The sequence below is a fragment of the Triturus cristatus genome, chromosome 2_1 (genome assembly GCF_964204655.1).
Source record: "Triturus cristatus chromosome 2_1, aTriCri1.1, whole genome shotgun sequence".
Classification (NCBI taxonomy): Eukaryota; Metazoa; Chordata; class Amphibia; order Caudata; family Salamandridae; genus Triturus; species Triturus cristatus.
In genome coordinates, this window is record NC_140581.1 from 34225694 (window position 1) to 34247103 (window position 21410).

The 21410-nt window shown below is 54.8% G+C and overlaps 1 protein-coding gene across 2 annotated transcripts in view; it reads right to left on the reverse strand.

Annotated features, from left to right (window-relative positions):
* The window catches only part of LOC146863657 (long-chain-fatty-acid--CoA ligase ACSBG2-like), a 540015-nt gene that overhangs the window by 423975 nt on the left and 94630 nt on the right, over positions 1-21410 (reverse strand). For both annotated transcript variants that reach the window (XM_085627749.1, XM_085627750.1), the window contains exon 2: positions 11868-12154. In XM_085627749.1, the coding sequence (XP_085483875.1) occupies positions 11868-12154 (287 nt within the window). The remainder of the gene's footprint in view (positions 1-11867; positions 12155-21410) is intronic.

A 21410-nucleotide genomic window follows, 5' to 3' on the forward strand; every position in this document is an offset into this window, starting at 1 on the left:
AACATGAGCAAGTAATAAAATGCAAATAAACATTTTAGCCAATAATGAGAGTTATGAGCAGTTTTAAAGGGATTTATTTTCCAATCAAAATTTAAGAATCTCTGACTCTTCATTCAGTAGTCAGGTATAAATCAGGTTACAGAATTGATAACAGAAAATAAGGTTAGCACAAAGCATCATAATTTGCAAACTGCGCGTTCCATTAAGGAAATAATCCCTATTCTAAGACAATGGGGCTCAAAAGATGTCAGTCAGAACTCCAGAAAAGTTCCAGAAGCAAGAGTGAGTTAGCATAAGCCAATCAATAATTAATAATTGCAGAATCTCCCATGAAGGGAAACAAAGGATAGAGCAAATAAGCCTTGGCAAAGTCAATGAGTCAAACTAAAAATCAGAATGAAACTAAACCTAATCTGCCTACGTTCTGCTCTCCATCAAAGGTCCGCCCTCTCCTTCACTGCATCTATAAATCACTTCTGCCCTCTCCTTCATTTCTGCATCGGAGTCTGAAACTCTTCTGCAGCTTTGCGTCTCTAAATCTCTGTCTGTCTGTCTCTCTCAAAGGGCTCTGAAAGTCTTCCTGCCTGCATTCTTAAAAGCGTCCTCTCTCCTCCTCTCTTCTCTCTCCTCTGCTCTCCCCCTCTGCTCTCTCGAACTCCCTCTGAAACTCCTAACTAGGAACGCGTTTATCAGATAATAATGTTACAAAGCATGTGACGTGACTTTCTCTTCCTCCAACTGTAATCCAGCATTCTCCAAAAGGATGCCTCCACCCATCTGCAGATTTCATACGTCATCTCTCAGACAGGCAAAGATCCTTCCCACGGTACATTCTGCATCTTATTTAATACAATTTCCTCTCCTAACCTTCCTTTTAAAAGAGACATTTTATTTCTAACTACACACATAACATGAACTGCAAAATAACCTTTTTAAACTAAGCAAGAAACATTAAACTTGGTAATGCACTTTTAAAATACGTGATTTTCTGTTCTCACTAAAGCAAAGAATTAAATGAGGCTTTGTTCAACATTTCCAGCAACTACAGAGATAAGGCTCAGACCAAGGTCACAGCTGTAAATCATGCCACTGTTCTCTTCCCACAGAGAGAAAAACATTCCTTTGCTTATCTTGAAGGTCGACAGAAACTAACAGACCAAGCTAAATCACGAGCTGGTTCTGTTTCTACATTATAAAATGTTGTGCTAATTCAAATGCAAATTATTTTTACTAATGCACATTTAACAGTTTTCACAAGTTAGAGTCACATTTTTATAGTGAGAACAACATTTAACTAAACACATTTAAATCAAACTATGAATTACTTGCACATGGGTTACATAAATTGCTAAATTAAAGTGTCTGGCTGAAGTCTGTGAATTTCAAGAGCTCATGTTTTCACTCTGTGGCAGAGAAATGTGCGTGTCACCTTTCAAATGCAGTTCTTTATTTCTGAAGCAAAGGCAGGTTTTCCATTATTAAAGAAAGCACAGGTTTAGGCTCTTTCACTTGTATCCTATGACGGACAAGCAGAGGGTGCACGTCTAGGCACACCGGCTTGGATCTTATGACACACAAGCAGAGGGTGCGCAGCTGGGCACACAGGCTTAGATACTGTGATGGACAAGCACAGGGTGCATGTCTAGGCACACCGGCTTGGATCCTATGATGGACAAGCACAGGGTGCACATCTGGGCACACCGGCTTTGATCCTGTGACGGATAAGCACAGGGTGCACGTCTTGGCACACTGGCTTGTATCCTATGACAGACAAGCAGAGGGTGCACGGCTGGGCACACCGGCTTGGATCCTATGACACACAAGCAGAGGGTGCACGTCTGGGCACACCGGCTTGGATCCTATGACAGACAAGCAGAGGGTGCACGGCTGGGCACACCGGATTGAATCCTATGACACACAAGCAGAGGGTGCACGTCTGGGCACACCGGCTTGGATCCTATGACAGACAAGCAGAGGGTGCACGGCTGGGCACACCGGATTGAATCCTATGACACACAAGCAGAGGGTGCACGGCTGGGCACACCGGCTTGTAACCTATGACAGACAAGCAGAGGGTGCACGGCTGGGTACACCGGCTTGGATCATATGACACACAAGCAGAGGGTGCACGTCTGGGCACACCGGCTTGGATCCTATGATGGACAAGCACAGGGTGCACGTCTGGGCACACTGGCTTGTATCCTATGACAGACAAGCAGAGGGTGCACGGCTGGGCACACCGGCTTGGATCCTATGACACACAAGCAGAGGGTGCACGTCTGGGCACAGCGGCTTGGGTCCTATGACGGACAAGCACAGGGTGCACGTCTGGGCACACTGGCTTGTATCCTATGACGGACAACAGAGGGTGCACGGCTGGGCACACCGGCTTAGATCCTATGACACACAAGCAGAGGGTGCACAGCTGGGCACACCGGCTTGGATCCTATGACACACAAGCAGAGGGTGCACGTCTGGGCACACCGGCTTGGATCCTATGACGGACAAGCACAGGGTGCACGTCTGGACACACTGGCTTGTATCCTATGACAGACAAGCAGAGGGTGCATGGCTGGGCACACCGGCTTGAATCCTATGACACACAAGCAGAGGGTGCACGGCTGGGCACACTGGCTTGTATCCTATGACAGACAAGCAGAGGGTGCACGGCTGGGCACACCGGCTTGGATCTTATGACACACAAGCAGAGGGTGCACAGCTGGGCACACTAGCCTGGATCCTATGAAACACAAGCAGAGGGTGCACGTCTGGGCACACCACGTAAGGCGTCACATGATACAACACACGATGATGGCTGGGATGCCATAAGAAGCATCAGCCACTGGGAGCTGCTTGACTCTTCGTGTCACTCCAGGTGGGACTGATCATCTCAGAGTAGAGCCCCTCAGCACATGTTGGACCCGGCCTCGTGGCGTGGCCCATCCAGACCCGTAGCGACACCAGACTGACCTCTACACCCCACACGACCCTGATTAACGCAGCCTACCCGACCCAGTCCACACCTGGTCCCCCACAGAACCCGGGGCTACCCACGTCCTTCCCTCCATCTTCCTGACACCGGGCACCCTTCCCCCTCCATCGTCCTCGCGGCCTCCAGTGACCAGGCCCCGCACCCCAGATGGCTGCCCTCGACCCAAGCGCAACCCAGGCCTAGTCGCGCCATGCCGGCTGGGGGAGAGAGAGCTCCTGGTGAGCAGGAGAGGGAGGAGTAGTTTCACTCACACCTGGCCTCCTCTCAAGAGATAGTTTCGATTGCCCCTCCGGCCACCCTGAGGGCTGGCTCCACGCCTGCTGCGTGTCTGGGATCCCTCCCGACCCCGCCTTGAAAGGATCAAAGGGCCGCGTGGCAGGAACCCCCAACAAACGACCCCCAGGCGCTAAGACCCCTGCCCTTGAGGACTCCGGACATCAAAGAGGAGTCGACCTATAACAAGGGGCGCTCTGGGACCCTCGGTAGTTGAATCCTGGAACGAAATGAGCCCTGCTGACGTGGTCGCGGCTGAAAGAACATCCTCCCAAGGTCCGACGGACCTCCTGGAACCTCGGTGAGCCCTGCAGACAGCGTCGCAGCTCCACCTGGCAGAGACGGACTTCTGCCTAAAACATCCGAACCCTGCTGACGTGGTCGCGGCTCCCCCTGCATCCTTGAGAACTCTGAGCCCTGCTGACCGACTCGCGGCTCCTTGAAGATTGTCCGGCCTCCAACACCCTTACTCGAGCCCTGCAGACTTGGTCGCAACTCAAGAGACATTCTGGTCTGGCTGGACCCCAAAGATCGTATTGTATCCCCCGGCTCGAGGATTGAGAGCTGTGCGCCGGATACGCACCCGCATTGACCCAGATCCTAAGACTGTCCCACTACCCCTACCCCAACCGAGACTTTGTGAGCCCTTGCTCTACTTGTACGGACGCCTCTGCGGATCATAAAGGTCCTGATATTTCTAGATAAAGAATACGTACTTCAGAATCTACAGTGCGGTGTCTCTGTGTTGCATGGTGCTAAATCAGCGTATACGATCTTAGGTACGGGACCCAGCCCTGAAGGGGTCTCCTGCCAGTGCTCGGCTACCTCTCCCGGGAAAGGTGGGTCGCAGGGTGGTCAGGTACATATTCTGTCCTTCCCTGAGGCTGGCCCTTCTAACAGGCCCAGAATCCCTTACTTTCGTTACACATCATCCACCAGCCTTCACTTCTGTGTACATATGTAGATGTTAGGTTGTGATTTTCATTCCATATTAATTGTAATTAGAGTCTGATACAATATTATCAAATGTTGTACATTTTCTGAGCACATGTTCCTGTCTAATTACGGACAGGACAGGATGCAACCTCCAGGGCAGAGTAGACACTCTCTCGTGCTCTGACATTCCAGAGTCTGGTCCGCTCTTTAAAACTGCCAATAAATATATATATATATAGCTTGCTCAATGTTAGAAAAGGTAGACGGACCGGGAGGGTCGGCCGGGGTCAGGAGGAGAGGTCTCCGGGGAGAGCCGTCTCCAGCGATCGTACAGATAAGTAACTTCCCCCCCACAGACAGATGCCACACAAGGATAAGGTTCAGTGTTCTTTATAAGCACTTATTTAAGGTACGGTGGAATGGTACAAGGAGGTCTGGACTCAGGGGTCCCCTCGATTATAGTCTCGCAAGGTAGGGAAGGGGGTAGCGGGACAGTCTATTTACCAATCAGTTAGTTCGGATGAGATGATGATGAGCTCACAATCCTCGAGCTTGGTGGTACGGGCCGCGGCAGCGCCAGCAGGTCCCGGTGTGGATGGTCGATACAACGGGCCGCGGCAGCCCCAGCAGGTCCCCGGAAGATATACGGTCCGCGGCAGCGCCAGCAGGTCCCGGTGAGGATGGTCGTTACAACGGGCCGCGGCAGCGCCAGCAGGTCCCCGGAAGATATACGGTCCGCGGCAGCGCCAGCAGGTCCCGGTGAGGATGGTCGTTACGACGGGCCGCGGCAGCGCCAGCAGGTCCCAGGAAGATGAATGTTGCAGAAGGCCGCGGCAGCACCAGCAGGCAGGACGATGGTTCACAAGAGCGGGCTATGGCAGCGCCAGTAGACCGTCAAGGTTGAGTTCACTCGGTGTCTCTCGACTCCAGGATACAACTCCCTTCCTGCTCCGGAGCTGCCTCAGTTATAGGGCTGGTGCCCTTTGATGTCCGGACCCTCGCACTTGGAGGTCGGAGGGTCCGGGATGAAAGTGTCCAGACACCCAGCAGGGGGTGGAGCCAGTGCCTGGGGGAGCTGGGGGCGATCGGCACCTGGCGGGGGAGCCCTTGACACTTCGTTCTCCCATTGACCTGCCAAGTGGTCCGCTCACCTCCTGGGTGGATGGTGGTGCCGGGATGTCGGGGCCGGCCAGGCCCGGGGTTAGGGTCGAGGGGAGGCCAGGCGGCCGCGTGGTGCAGGGCCCAAGATGGCGGCTTGACCCGGCCGGGGAAGCCGGTGGGGCTGGACCCCGTGATGAGTAAGGGTCCGAGGGCAAAGGGTCCGTCGGGAGACGGAGTACAGGTGCTTGTCGCGGGGTTATGCCAGGTGGGCCGGAGTCCGGGCCCTGTCGAGCGGGGAGGGAGCAAGTCGTCTGTGAGGCCTGTCCAACATGCGTCCCCCCCAGCTGAAGGCGGGGAGAGTCACCCATCTCCTTGGGGACTCTCTTCGTCGAGGCGGAAAAAGCGGGACAGGCCATCCGCGTTGGCGTGGTCTTGGCCTGGTCGGTGCTCCACGGTGAAGTCCATTCCCTGCAGGGAAATGGACCAGCGCAAGAGTTTTGGGTTCTCCCCCCGCATCTGCATCAGCCATTGCAGGGGTCGATGGTCGGTTTGTACCCGGAAGTGGGCACCGAAGAGATATGGTCGGAGCTTTTTGAGGGCCCACACTACTGCAAATGCCTCCCTCTCGATGGTGCTCCAACGCTGTTCTCGGGCCAGGAGACGTCGACTGATGAAGGCCACCGGCTGGTCATGACCTTCGGGGTTCAACTGAGAGAGGACGGCTCCGATGCCGTGGGCGGAGGCGTCGGTCTGCACCACAAATTCCCGACTGTAATCGGGGGCCTGGAGCACCGGGGCGGTGCACAGGGCGGCCTTCAGCTCCTCGAAGGCCGCTTGACAATCAGGAGTCCAGCTGACCCGCTTCGGTTGATTCTTGGATGTGAGACCCGTGAGGGGCCCCACGATGCTGCCGTAGTCCTTCACGAACCGCCGGTAGTAGCCGGTGAGCCCCAAGAAGGCTCGGACCTCGGTCTGGGTGACGGGGGGCTGCCAGGACTGGATGGCAGCAATCTTAAGTTGTAGTGGGGCCACCAGCCCACTCCCCACTTGGTGCCCAAGGTAGGTCACAGACCCTTGGCCAATCTGGCACTTGCCGGCCTTAATGGTGAGGCCGGCCCGCTGGAGGGCTCGTAGGACCTCTTGGAGGTGACGGAGGTGGTCGGACCAGTGGCGGCTGTATACAGCGATATCGTCCAGGTAGGCAGCGCTGAATTCTTCAAGCCCCGCCAAGACCTGGTTCACAAGGCGTTGGAACGTGGCGGGGGCATTCTTCATGCCAAAGGGCATGACCTTAAATTGATAGTGGCCATCGGGGGTAGAGAAGGCTGACCGTTCCTGAGCCCGGGGTGTGAGGCCGATCTGCCAGTAGCCCGCCGTTAGGTCGAAGATACTAAGGTAGCGGGCGGCCCCCAGCCGGTCGATCAGCTCGTCTGCCCGGGGGATGGGATGAGCGTCGGCCCGGGTGACAGCGTTCAAGCCCCGGTAGTCGACGCAGAATCTCAGTTCAGGTGCGGTGCCGGGGGCAGCGGCTTTGGGAACCAGTACAACCGGACTGGCCCAGGGACTGTCCGAGGGCTCGATGACCCCGATCGTGAGCATCTTGGCCACTTCCTCTTGTATGCAGGCCCGTACCCGATCTGGTACGCGGTAGGCCCGGTGTCGGACAGGGGGACTGTCCCCGGTGTCTACGTCGTGCAAACACCAGGGGGTGACCCCGGGGGTGAGGGAGAACAGGGCAGCGAACTGCAGCAGGAGGTCCCGGCAGTCCTGGCGTTGCTCCGAAGTGAGGGCGTCAGAGAGCCGGACCCCGTCCACGGAGCCGTCCTTCTCCTGAGTCTTCAGGAGATCCGGGAGGGGCTCGGAGTCTTCTTCTGTGCCACTGTCTGTAGCCATCAAGAGGCTCAGTTCGGAGCGCACAAAGTGTGGTTTGAGCCGGTTGGTGTGGAGGACCCGAAGGGGGTTCCGGGAGGACCCCATGTCGATGAGGTAAGTGACGGGGCTTTTGCGCTCGACCACTTTGAAGGGCCCCGTCCACTTATCTTGCAGGGCACATGGTTCGGTGGGGGACATCACCCATACTTGCTGCCCAGGCTCGAATTCAACGGAGGAGGCATTGTGATCATACCACCTCTTCATGTCCTCCTGGCTGGCCTCGAGGTTCGCCTTGGCCATCTCCCTGAAGCGCCGGGTCTGGTTTCGTAAGGCCAGGATGTATTTGAAGACGTCTGGAGGGGTCGTTAGGGGGGCCATCTCCCAACCTTCCTTGACTAGGCTGAGGGGCCCCCGCACAGGGTGCCCGTATAGGAGTTCGAAGGGGCTAAAACCGAGGGACTTCTGGGGAACTTCCCGGTAGGCGAAGAGGAGGCACGGGAGCAGTACATCCCACTGGCGACGGAGAGGCTCTTCCAATCCCCCAATCATCCCTTTGAGAGTGCGGTTAAAACGCTCCACTAGTCCGTTCCCTTGGGGGTGATAGGGGGTCGTGAATCTGTAGGTGACCCCGCATTGTTGCCAGAGGGACTTCATGTATTTGGATATGAAATTCGTACCCCGGTCGCTGACGACTTCTCGGGGGAAGCCTACCCGGGAGAAGATCCCCATCAGGGCCCGGCCAACCACCGGAGCGGTCACTGTCCGTAGGGGCACCGCCTCGGGGTAGCGGGTGGCATGGTCCACTAGTACCAAGATGAACCTGTGTCCTTGTGCCGTGCGGGGGTCCAGAGGTCCCACAATGTCTATCCCCACCCTCTCGAACGGGGTGGTGACCACAGGGAAGGGTTGTAGAGGGGCCTTCAGCTTCCGGCCACTCTTCCCGCTGGCTTGGCATGTGGGGCAAGATCGGCAGTGGTTCAGGACGTCATTCCTCATTTTCGGCCAAAAAAAGTGGGTCACCAGGCGACTGTACGTTTTGTCCTGGCCCAGGTGTCCAGCCAGGGGGACATCGTGGGCCAGGTTGAGCAGAAAGTCTCGGAAGCGGAGCGGTACCACCAGAACTCGACCGGCCCCCAGCTCGGCGATTCTTTGCTCGCTGTAGAGCAGGTCGTTATCCCAGTAGACCCAGTGGGTTCCGGTGGTGTCCCCGGCGTTTTGGGTGCTGGCTTGTTGGCGGAGTCCCTCGAGGGAGGGACAGGTCTTTTGTTCCTGGCGGAACTGTTCTTGGGTGGGCCCCCCTTCTTGCCGCCACTGAGCCAGATCCGGAAGGTCCTGGTGTGGCGCGTCTTCTTCGGTAGTCGGGTCCGGTAGGTCGGACTCGCCGTTGTCCCCTACAGGGGCCACCGGGGGCGGAGGTGCTGGCCATTCGGTTTCTTCTGATCGGGGGGCGGCACAGGCGGCCATGGATCGGATGGTTATGCAGGCCCAGTCCGGGAGGCCCAGCATCCCCAAGTGCTCTCTTCTCTCGACGGTGGCCCACGGGGAACTCTCGAGGTCATTCCCCAGGAGGCAGTCCACGGGGGCATCGTCCCGGACCGTCACCTTCAGTAGGCCGGAGACCCCTCCCCATTCAAACGGGACGCAGGCCATCTTACACATGCTCTCAGAGTTGTCTGCCGAGCGGACGGGGCGGAGAATGTTCGGTAGGATCTGCTCGGGCTTCACCAGGTGACAGCGGACGGCCGTCACGCTGGCGCCGGTGTCACGCAAGGCCTCGGCTCTCTGTCCATTAATGGTCACCCACTGACCGTATTTTCTGGTGTTGGCGGGTAGGGGGGCCCGCGGAACCATGTCTCTTCCCCCTAAGCATGCCAGGACCATGGCGGCCGGTTCTCACCCTTGCTGGGCCGGCTCATACTCTTCGGGTCCCTCCGATGATTGCTCTTCCCCTAGGGCAGCGGCAGCTACCTGGCGGGGCTTGGGTGTTTGGTTTAGCGGGCAGTTCGGATCATTGGCGTAGTGGCCTAGTCGCTGGCACCGGTGGCACGTGACGTTGGCTCGGTACCCAGGCCGCAACGGGGGGTTGCCCCGGCCGGCCGGAGCCGGGGTGCTGGCCACGGGTGTTGCGGGCAAGGCGTCTCTCCCTCGCCCCTGGCCCCCTCCTCCTCCCCGAGGACGGTGCTGGCCTTGGTTGTTTCTGTTCTGTTCGTGTGGCCCCCTCCGGCCCACTCGGGTGCTTTCCCATCGGTCAGCTTCTGCGGCGAGCTGCCGGGGGTCAGTCAGCTTACTGTCGAGTAGGTGCTGCCTGAGCTCGACGAAACAGTTGTTTGACAGGTGCTCCCATACCATAAGGTTGAAGAGTTGTTCGTAGGTGGTGACCTGACTTCCCTTGATCCAACCCTCGAAGGCCCGGCTGAAATAGTTCACGTACTCTACCCAAGTTGTACCTGGGATCCGGGTGCAATCTCTGAACCTCTGGCGGTACATCTCGGGCGTGAGGCCGTAGCGGGTGAGGAGGGCAGCCTTCATGTGGTCGTAGGACGACATTTGGTGATCGGGGAGCTGTAGCAGGGCATCGCGACCCTCGTTGATAAATCTCCCCCAAAGTCCGGCTCCCCAATCACTCCGGTCGATCCGGTGGGAGGTCATTGCGATCTCATAGGCTTTAAACCACTGTTGTATGTCGTCTTCTCGGACATACTCGCGGACCACATCCTTGGGGATGTGAACTTTTTTCTCAATTGGCCCCGGGGTGTGTGGTCGCTCAGGCACCCCCAGTTCCTTATTCTGTTTGCGCAGTTCTATTTCCGCCAGTTGGCGCTCGTGCTCGAGCGTTATTTTTTTCTCTTCCAGCTCTCTCTGTCTCTGCTTTTCCTCTCGTTCCTCTCGAAGCCGCATATGCTCGAGGTTGAGTTTCTGTTCAGCTAACTTGAGTTCCCCATCCATCTTGAGTCGTGCCATCTCTAATTCGTGTAATCTGACTCTGTCTCTTTCTCGTATCTCCTCCTGCGAGAGGCCCGTTCCCCGCTCCTCGGGAGCCGTGGCGTTCCCCTCTGGCGTGATGCTGTTTTGGTCTGGTGCGACGCTGTTTTGGTCGGAGGGTCCTGCGACCCCAGTTTCTGTCCATGACTCAAGAGCGCGCTTTAGATCATCCTTGGTACTCAGGCCGGTGGTAGCAATGCCAAGTTCTATGCAAAATTGTCTCAGTTCGCGGTGGTTGTATTCTTCTAATTTCTCCATTTGGAACTTCTCGGTGGAGCTGCTATCTTTGGTCGACATCGTGCTTTGTCGTGGGGTGAGCTACTCTCTGTACGATTACGCGTTGATTCGGATCGCGCCGCTGGCCACCAATGTTAGAAAAGGTAGACGGACCGGGAGGGTCGGCCGGGGTCAGGAGGAGAGGTCTCCGGGGAGAGCCGTCTCCAGCGATCGTACAGATAAGTAACTTCCCCCCCACAGACAGATGCCACACAAGGATAAGGTTCAGTGTTCTTTATAAGCACTTATTTAAGGTACGGTGGAATGGTACAAGGAGGTCTGGACTCAGGGGTCCCCTCGATTATAGTCTCGCAAGGTAGGGAAGGGGGTAGCGGGACAGTCTATTTACCAATCAGGTAGTTCGGATGAGATGATGATGAGCTCACAATCCTCGAGCTTGGTGGTACGGGCCGCGGCAGCGCCAGCAGGTCCCGGTGTGGATGGTCGATACAACGGGCCGCGGCAGCGCCAGCAGGTCCCCGGAAGATATACGGTCCGCGGCAGCGCCAGCAGGTCCCGGTGAGGATGGTCGTTACAACGGGCCGCGGCAGCGCCAGCAGGTCCCCGGAAGATATACGGTCCGCGGCAGCGCCAGCAGGTCCCGGTGAGGATGGTCGTTACGACGGGCCGCGGCAGCGCCAGCAGGTCCCAGGAAGATGAATGTTGCAGAAGGCCGCGGCAGCGCCAGCAGGCAGGACGATGGTTCACAAGAGCGGGCTATGGCAGCGCCAGTAGACCGTCAAGGTTGAGTTCACTCGGTGTCTCTCGACTCCAGGATACAACTCCCTTCCTGCTCCGGAGCTGCCTCAGTTATAGGGCTGGTGCCCTTTGATGTCCGGACCCTCGCACTTGGAGGTCGGAGGGTCCGGGATGAAAGTGTCCAGACACCCAGCAGGGGGTGGAGCCAGTGCCTGGGGGAGCTGGGGGCGATCGGCACCTGGCGGGGGAGCCCTTGACACTTCGTTCTCCCATTGACCTGCCAAGTGGTCCGCTCACCTCCTGGGTGGATGGTGGTGCCGGGATGTCGGGGCCGGCCAGGCCCGGGGTTAGGGTCGAGGGGAGGCCAGGCGGCCGCGTGGTGCAGGGCCCAAGATGGCGGCTTGACCCGGCCGGGGAAGCCGGTGGGGCTGGACCCCGTGATGAGTAAGGGTCCGAGGGCAAAGGGTCCGTCGGGAGACGGAGTACAGGTGCTTGTCGCGGGGTTATGCCAGGTGGGCCGGAGTCCGGGCCCTGTCGAGCGGGGAGGGAGCAAGTCGTCTGTGAGGCCTGTCCAACACTCAAGATGTAGAAGAGTGCAAGCAATTGTAAGATTTGACAGTTCTAAGCATTGACTATCATGACGGTCCTATTTTTCTGCCACTGTTTAATTAGGAACAACCATCTTCCTCCCTCAGTTCCCCGCCCCTTAAGACCTGCTGGAGTCGCCAGGACCTACCTTCAGGAAGCTCTTGGCTGCTGCCCGGCAGGCCTGGTAGTACTGGCGATAGGTGGTCGTTTTCCACTGCCCGTCTCTCTTCACGGCCATCGCTGGGAGGTCCCCAAACCGCTGGGCTGAATCCCATAACCTCTGGTGAATGGTGACCGGAGGCTCTGAGGCCGGTCCGGTCTCTTCCATGCGCAGCCTCACTGCTCCATGCCTCACAGTGGTCCAGCAGCACTCTGCCGGGGCCACATTCAGCTCTTTGGGGCACTTCCGCCCAATGGCACCCGAAGGCTTTTGTCCTGTAAGATATACAAGGATGAATGACATTCTCTATGGTAAGGAGTCAACAAACAAGCTCTGGCCACAATGGACTTGTCTTTCCATTCAGTACTTTCACCACCAGAAACTGCGGGATGAAGACGCTGAGAGGTTGTCTGGACTGCTGACCATCAGCAGCCCCTCATGCCTTGTGGGGTCGCCTCCACCTCCCATCCCCCTTGTAGTGTATGTTCAGTAATACCTTAAAATCAGCCATCAGAGGGGAAGAAATGGCGTAGTCATCCGGAGGTCATATTAATAATTTATTTTTTATAGCGCTTAAATTCCGTTTCTGGGCGTTGTAAAAAGCAAAAGTTAATGTTTTGTAACTGAAACCTTCTCTACCAGGCAAAACAGTCAGATAAAGTGAAACCCACCAAGACTTTCCATCCGATGAATGAAGACAGCCATGTACTCCCCCTAGTAAGGAGTATGAACACAACTTCTAGCGAAGAAAGGGGACACTGAACTCACCTCTAACAGGGACAGGCATGCTGAAATACCCTAATAAAGAGCCATACAGTAATCACTTCTCACAGTGAGCGAGACACTGACATCAACCCTGCTGAAATACCCTAATAGAGAACCATACAATGATCACTCTTCAAGGTGAGTGAGACACTGACATCACCTCCAGCAGGGACAGGCATGCTGAAATACCCAATTAAGCACCATGTAATAATCACCCCTCAAAATGAGGGAGAGACTGACATTAACCCTGTCGGGGTGAAACACTGACATCACCACTAACAGGGATGGGTAGGCTGAAATACCCCAATAGAGAACCATGCAGTAATCACCCCTCATAGTGAGGGAGAGACTGATATCAACCACTTGCAGGAACAGACTGGCATGCTGAAATACCCTAATATAGAACCATTCAATAATCACTCCTCACAGTGAGTGAGACTGAGGTCAACCCTGTCGGGGTGAAACACGGGCATAAAAAGCTGGGGCTACCGCTCCGAGAGGACGAAACATTGATGTCTGCATCCTGTGACCTGGGCTCTCAGTGGGCCGGTCTCTTCCATTAGCAGGGTTACTAGCACGGTCATGCTGGGTGACCGCATCTCTCGCATATCTGGGCACACCGGTGCCTGGGCCCAGGCGAGGCAGCCCACACAGAGCATAGCTCCTCCGTGTGTGAGGGCTGAATCAGGTGGGCAGGCTCGTCCCCAAGGCGCCCTCTGTCGGAAGGCCAGCTCTGCCCGCTGTATTCTGCCCATGAAAGGCACTTGGCCAGATAAGGGCAGAAGAAAAGACTAGAATTGGGGAGTTTGGTTTACCCGGTCAGCACCGGAAGTAGCCTTCGCCTACAGCAGTCGCCCTCTTGCTTCTCTTTCCTTCCCCGCCCCTTTGTGTGCCTCCCTCTGCCGATGAAATGCGTGACCGGATGAGGGTCCTGGTGCCCCAAGTTCACAAGCTTCACCTTGATGCAAGGGTGATTGAAGTTGTGTGTCCCGCTTCTACAGATTTCTGCCTGGCTCCTGTTTTTGAACTATATGCTGGCTTTGTGCCACAGGCCTGATTTACAGGAAAGATGCAGTCTGGTGCTGAATGATGGATGGCCGAGACCTTGCTCCCACCCCTCACTCTGGGCATGTACAGGGCCTCAGCTACCAATGGAACAGCAGGTGCAGTGGCACCAGGCCCAGAGGTGTGATGGGCGCAATGAGCTCCAAATATAGCTAGCTTTTCCTACTAATAAACCAGGGCCTGGTGGGCCGATTTTCGTCCTTCCATTACGACCCACGGGGCCATTACTCTGTCACTGCTAAGGTCCAACTGGCACCTCGTGGAAAACGTCATCTCAAACCCAAGGGATACCTTGGAAGGGGTCTGCATGTAGAACACCTTGAAACAAGCCCCAGATCTGCAGAGGGTGCAGTCTCACTAATGATGCTCCCCATAGGGTCACTGAAGACCTCCTACTGGTGAACCCTTTATTGTAGGGGATTACTCTCCACCCACTATCATTTGGCACATATGAACTCCTTTCCTGTGGCACTCCTCTGCAGGCCAGCATGGGGCCCAAACTCTGCACCCTGTGCCTGCATGAACCTCCCCTTTCCTCCGATTTTTCAAGTTGCCCACATGCCAGGGGTTGGTGGTTTGTGTTTGTGTGTTTCTGGCCTTTGCTGGCACATTTCCATTGTCCTGTTGGAGACACCAAGCTCAGGGAAGCTGCCTTCACGGAGTGACCTTCCCTTCCTTATTGCTTCTTTGAGTGCATTGAGGTCTTTTCACTCCTCTTTTGAGGCTTGAAGGACTGAGGCTCGTGACCAGCTGGACCACCTCGAGTTCTGCATCCCACCCCCACCAGACCAGAGTGTTCTCGAGTTTCCCATTTCCATGCCCGAGTAACTCTTCGACTTTATTACTTTGTTTACATTGTGGGAATTGTGGTCCTGTTCAGACCATTAGAAAGCCAAGATTACAAGTCACAGAGTGCAAATACAAATCTGGACTGGATGGTGTGCTCACCCTTGGGCCTGGGATCCTTGACATCTCTTTGAGAAGAAAGCAGGCCGGCTTTTCAAAGCTTATTCACCGTGAGACAAGCCAGTTCACCTTGTCGGCCTGCCAGCCAGTGCATTCGTTATACTTCATTTAGACAGGCTCTACTGTGCCAGTCTAGGAGCAGCACAGGCCCTGCCTCTCCTGTGCAGGTGGAGTGGGGATGGCGGGTGCCATCTAGGCCTGGGAGAACTTTTGATTACACCGGAGGAATTGGAGTCATAACAGTAATTATGAATTACTCTTGTGATGTGAATTTTTTTGAAATTACACGATTATGCCAGCTTGTGTAATTAAGAGTAATTTGGGACGATGGGAGTCACGCGCACCGCGACCAAGATGGCTGCCTGACGCCGCATCTCCGTACTTCACCGGGCTTTGTTTATGCCCTGAAGCGGCTCCAGCGCGTCTTTCTGCAACAAGAGCACCGGTCTCCTGAATGCTGCGCTTTGCTCGTTTGTGGAAGCTCTAATTACAGAGGAATATGCAGGTGATGCGCGATGCTGTTTGCGGCCGTCATTTTGTCTCGTTTTTTTGCCGTATTTCCCCTCACCTTCTCTTCACGCCTTATTGACTCTCCATTTACCCTTGCCTCGCTGTATCCTCGCTGCCATTCTGGATTTCTGCTTTGGAGAACTCAGGCTACTGTTTGCAGCTTCTGTTGGCTTGGAGTAATGAGGCATTTATTGAGGTGATTTTCATTGCGGTTGGCGACCGCCTTTTTGGTTACTCCTGCCGATTTTCTCCTTACAAATCTTCTCATGACGCCCTCTGTCTCATTGTATTGAACATTTCTAACATATTTTTAGAGTTACTCTCTCCCTGATACTTGTGCGTCCTTGGGAGGTCGCTATTTTCGGAGAAACTTTTTTTCCTTTTTTGAATCATCTTCACCTGCAGTTTGTGTGTCGCGCTCTTCTTCTTTTTAACACCTTCTGAAATACTTCATGGGTAGGAGCAGGCGTCTCTTACACCATTCCAAGTTTACAGTAAATACTCCTGCCATCTCTGGAACCAATACCTCTACATTCAATATATTCTCTTGTTTATATCAACTGGCATCAGACGGGGACTGCCTTGATTTCACAGGAACTATTAACACCATGGCGTCTAAAGGGTCGCTACCCTCCATGACCGGCAAGAGACTTAAACATGATCCTCCGTCACCCCCTAAGTCTGCCTCCCCGGTCTCTTTAGATATGGTATGGGATGAACTACCTGCCCATCACCCATTCATCGAGGAAACCAACTCTCGTTTACAAATGTTAGATGATAAATGGTCTGCCATGGAATCTCGTATTACGTCAGTGGAACGTCAATTTGACGAAGTTCAAGTCTTATCTACCAAGTTATCCTTGTTGGAATCAGAGGTTTCACAGCTAAAAAGAGAGTCCGAAGACTTGGAAAATAGAAATCGTCGCAATAATTTGCGCATTTACGATCTTCCTGAGGGGCTTGAAGGAGAGGACCCTATCACATTCTTTGCGTCTTTTTTGCCTCTGTTTTTGGACCTCCCTCCCTCCACCAAATTGAATATACAACGTGCTCATAGATTGGGTCCTCGTCTTTCTTCCTCATCTGCGCCCTCTAAGCCCCGTGGCATAATCATTTTATTTTTGCAATTCACTGACCTTCTGCTGGTTCTCAATGCAGCCAAAGCCAAAAAGAATCTCTCCTGGCATGGAACTAAGGTATTCATCTCCCAAGATGTCTCTTCATTGATTGCTAAACGTCATAAAGAGTTTCTGGTCTTTGTCCTCCTCTCCGTTCCTTAGGTGCAAGATATGGTTTATTCCATCCATGTATCTTCAAAGTCACCTTTCTCAACAAGACTTCCACTTTTGACTTACTCAGATTCATTTAATCTCATTCTACTGCGACAATGGAGACGTCTTCCTCCTCGTCTGGCTCTTGATTTCTCTATTTTACCTCTGTTTGTATTATCTTGCTAAAGTATTGTTTTATTTTTTAATTTTTGATCTCTATTGTCTTCTCTAGTTTCAATTTTAATTAACTCATTGCTTCCTTTACAGGTTATTTTTTCTACATGTTTTTTAGTAATCTCAAGCTTCCTGTCATTTGGAATGTGCATCCCTGTGTCTGTCTTATCTTATGTTTATTTTATTCTTCTCTACTCCTCTTATAGGTTTTTTTTCTTTCTTTTTTTTTTTTTAAAAACCTTTATTCGTATAAGTCAGACACACAGCTATTCAGCCGACATCCCGGAGGTTCGGCAGCTCATCAATCGACACATGAAGTCATCCATAGCTCTTATGCAGGATAAAGACAAAGGTTTCAATTTTTGAAAACTATCTAGAATGAACACAACAAGCAAGGCAGTATACATCATAAGTTCGTGTCAGTTCCCAACGAGGGGGCGGCCCCATTTCCAACATCAGATCAAAGCCACCGATCGAGAGGATGAGGGAGAAGCAGAGGCGCTAACATTCTAACGGAGGTGCATCAGAAAGACCTGGGTTGGAAGTGAGGCTAGGGGGAAAGTTGCTCGTCTGGTGGTTCAGTGGCAGGAGGCAGACATATGCCCACCCTATACTGGTTCCAACCCCCCCATACCTTATGCCATTTCTTAGGCCTCCCCCGCGCACTATACACCATTTTCTCCCGAAACATGCTCCAGTCCATGTTGTCCTTCCATGCATCCAGGGTGGGCGGGCTATGAGAGCCCCACAGTCGTGCTATATCTCGCTTAGCCACCATATTGCCTAGGGTCACCCATTGAGTCTGCGCAGCGTCATAATCTGTAGGACCCCACACATTCAAAAGACAGCGCCGCGCCTCTGGATGCAGTACAATACCCGTGACCTCCTGCATCACAACGTGAATCCGCTTCCATAACTCCGCAATCACACCGCACTCCCATATAATATGTAGAAAGGTGCCCACCATCCCGCAGCCCTTCTTACACAGCCCATCCTCGGAAAAACCCATATGGACCAGCCGGGGCCCAGTGACATAAACTCTATGCAGTATCTTAAGCTGGACCAGCCGTAGCCTGGCGGGGATTGCGACCTCCTTAGGAGAGGAGACGCGTACTGCCAATCCTCATCGTCCAGCTCAAGGCCGTCCCTAGTCCACTGATCCCGCACCCCCAGGAGGAGGTCGGTCCGAACGTTCACAAGCTTTTTGTAGATTAGGGAGATTGTGCTCTCCGGCATATGGCCGTCCAGGATCCGGTCCTCCAATGGAGAGGACTCAGGCACCTTTTCCCCCTCAACGAGGACCGACCGCAGCGCATGGCGCACCTGCGCATACCGGAAGTATTCCGTGCCCTCCAGCGCATATTCCTTCCGCAGCTCGTCAAACGACTTAATCCGCCCCTTGGTCAGCATGTCCCCCACCCTGGAGATGCCAATCAGATCCCATTTCTCGAATCCCTTAGAGTGCCAAAGTTTCCCCAGCACGTCGGAGTCATACAACGGAGTGGCGAGGGTGAGCCTATCCTTCCAGCCCAGTGAGTTCGTGACTGTCTTCCACACGTGCACCGCCACCCCGGTCGGCCCCGTGAGGGACCCAGCCGGGGGCCTCGAGTAAAGTGCTCTATAGTAGCCACCCCCACGCAGCAACCACCGGTCCATAGCAAAGCCAGGGCTAAGCGCCGGGCCGTAGACTCCATGATTGATCGCGCTCAGTTGGGAGGCCCAATAGTATCTTCTGATGTCGGGAAGCGCGATACCCCCATCGTACCAAGGGAGAGTTAGTTTTGCTATCGCTATACGCGGACGGCCGTCCCACAGCAGCGTGTGCTGTAGGCTCTCAACCTCCCGAAAGTAGCTGGCCGGAACCAGCTCCTGGGTGTTCTGCAGGGCATAGAGAAAACGGGGAAGAGACATCATTTTGAATAGCACAGCACGGCCAAGGAGGGAAAGCGGCAGCCGCCGCCAGCCCGCCACGTCCCGCCGCAGGCGCGCCAACGGAGGGAGCAGGTTCCTCTCATACCGTGCCGTTGGGTCGGCAGAGATATAAATCCCAAGATACATGAAACCCTCCCGGGCGATCTGGATCGGGCAATTCCGCGGGGGAACCGGGACGTCTCCACACAGGGCATACAGATATGACTTACCCCAGTTAATGGTTAGTCCCGAATTCCTCCCAAAGGAAGTCAAAATGTCGCAGACAACTATGAGGGACTTCCGGGGTGAAGTGAGATAGAGCAGAATATCATCTGCATAAAGGGAGATGCGGTCTTCGTGGTCAGGTGACCATCGAATCCCCCTCACATCTGGGTGCCATCGTATCCAGGCCGCCAGCGGCTCAAGAGCAAGAGCGAACAACAGCGGCGACAGAGGGCAGCCCTGCCTGGTACCCCTCCCCAGGTCGAAGGGACGGGACGCCCTACCGTTGACTGCGACTTTAGCGACAGGTCCTTCGTATAATAGTCTCACCCAGCCCACAAATCCGGGTCCGAAGCCGAATTTCGCAAGCGCAGCCCACAGATATGCCCACTCTACCGTATCGAAAGCCATCGTTGCGTCGAGCGCTGCCACAATGGCCGGCTCCCGCATCGTCCCCACCCTTGCGATCACTCCGTGGATGCGCCTAAGGTTCAACGTGGTGTTACGATGCGGGATGAAACCAGATTGGTCAGGGTGGATCAGATCACCGATCACCCTGACCAGACGGTTAGCGAGGATTTTGGCGAGGATCTTCGGCTCGGCATTAAGGAGCGAGATCGGCCTATATGAGCTGCACCTGTTCCTGGGCTTGCCATCTTTATGAATGACCACGATTGTTGCCAGGCGCTGGTCGAGCGGGAGGCAGCCCGTCTCCCGCGCCTCCACAAACATAGCTCGCAAATGCGGAGCGATCTTATCCGGCCGGAGTTTGTAGAACTCAATTGGCAGGCCATTCGGGCCCGAGGCCTTGCCCGGACGCAATGAACGGATAGCCCCCGCGATTTCGTTGACTGTGATATCGCCATCAAGATCGTCCCTGTCTATGTCGGAGAGGCAAGGCAAAGCAAGATCGCGCAGGAGTTCACACGAATCCCCCACTGGCCTGTCCGACACGGAGGTATAGACCGTGTGGAAGTAATCCGCAAAGCACTGGACTATGCCATCCGGCTCCGTGACCACGACGCCATCCTCTGTCACGAGGTTTGGCACAACACGATTGACCCGCTCCTTTTTATCCAGCCACGCGATTAATTTCCCGGCCTTGTCCCCGACGTCGTACAGACGGCTCCGCTGTTCCCTACTCAAGGCTTTGGCCGCGTCCGTCACAAGGGCCTTGTACTCCGATTGCTTAAGGCTCAAATTGTGCAGCGCCACCGCCGTGACCTCCCCCTCCAGAGCCAGCTCTAGATCCGCGATCTCCGCCTCAATCTGGGCGACCTCCGCGTCTCTCCGACGCTTGGCCGCTGCTATCAAGGAGAGGGCCTCACCCCTAAGCACTGTTTTGAACGCTTCCCACAAAGACACCGCCGACGTGACCGAGCCGAGATTTTCCTGGAAATAACGATCGACCGCCTTCAGCACCGCACTGCGAGTCGTAGGGTCCCTGAAATACCACGGGTTAATTGGGGCCACCCTACCCCCCACTCCTCTACCAACATCCATACAGATCCACACCGGCGAATGGTCAGAGATACCCCGTGCCATGTGCCTGGCCTCAGAGACAAAGGAGGCGTGTGCAGCTAGGGTAAGCACATAATCAATTCTGGAGAGACTGCCATGCGCCCCTGAATGGAAAGTGTATTGTCGCTGTGTGGGATGCAACAGTCTCCAACAATCAACCAGACCAAGGGTATCTACAAAATCCGGAAGCCACTTCTGAGCCCCCCCCGAACTCCTTGGCGGGTGTCTATCAAGCAATCCGGAGCCAACCGCCTTGAAGTCGCCACCCACCACCAACATTCCCTCTGGGAGATCCAACAATGTCCTCTCTCTAAGTCCGCAAGTGTAGAAGGCTGCAGTGCAGGAGGGACATAAACCGACACCAGGACCAGCGTCCTGCCCTCCCACCTCCCCGCTACTGCTGCAAAGCGTCCCCTATCATCAACAGTAGTGGAGTCGACCTCGAATGGCAGAGAGGACCTGACAAGTATTCCCGCCCCTCTAGAACCCGAGGAAAACCCGGAGTGTGCGACAAATTTGTAGCCTTTCCTGTTGAGTGCATAGCACGTGTTACCAATCAAGTGCGTCTCTTGCAATAAGACAATATCAGGGGTACAGCGCTTCAGAAATTGCAGGACAATCCCACGCTTAATACGATCCCCCAAGCCATTTACATTCCAACTGAGTATTTTTAGGCCCCTACCCCCATCCCAACATGTAAGGAGACCACCACCCCCCGCGTGGAACCGCACTCGAGTCACAGAAGCTTGCATCTTTACGCCTTGCATAAGCATCCACCCCCCACCCTGCACCCCTGCGTAAGCTCTAAAATGCCCCCCAACTTGCAGTGTGCCTGTCGCCCCATACAAAGACTAATCTACAAAAAGAACCCCAGAGGAGGAAAAAGCTCCCATAATGCCCCCGCTACCCCCCGGACTATCACCCTCCCGGGGGAACCGGAGTTCTAGTACTTAAGTCCTGGCTCATTGTTCATCCCCACCACCGTCTGCTCCACCGGAGCGTTCCACGCCAGTCCGTCCTTGGGGCAATGTGTCCAGCCAATCTCCAACCATGTCCGGGGATTCAAAAAAGAAAGTCCGCTCTTCGAACACCACACGCAACCTGGCCGGGAAGAGCATGGCGTATT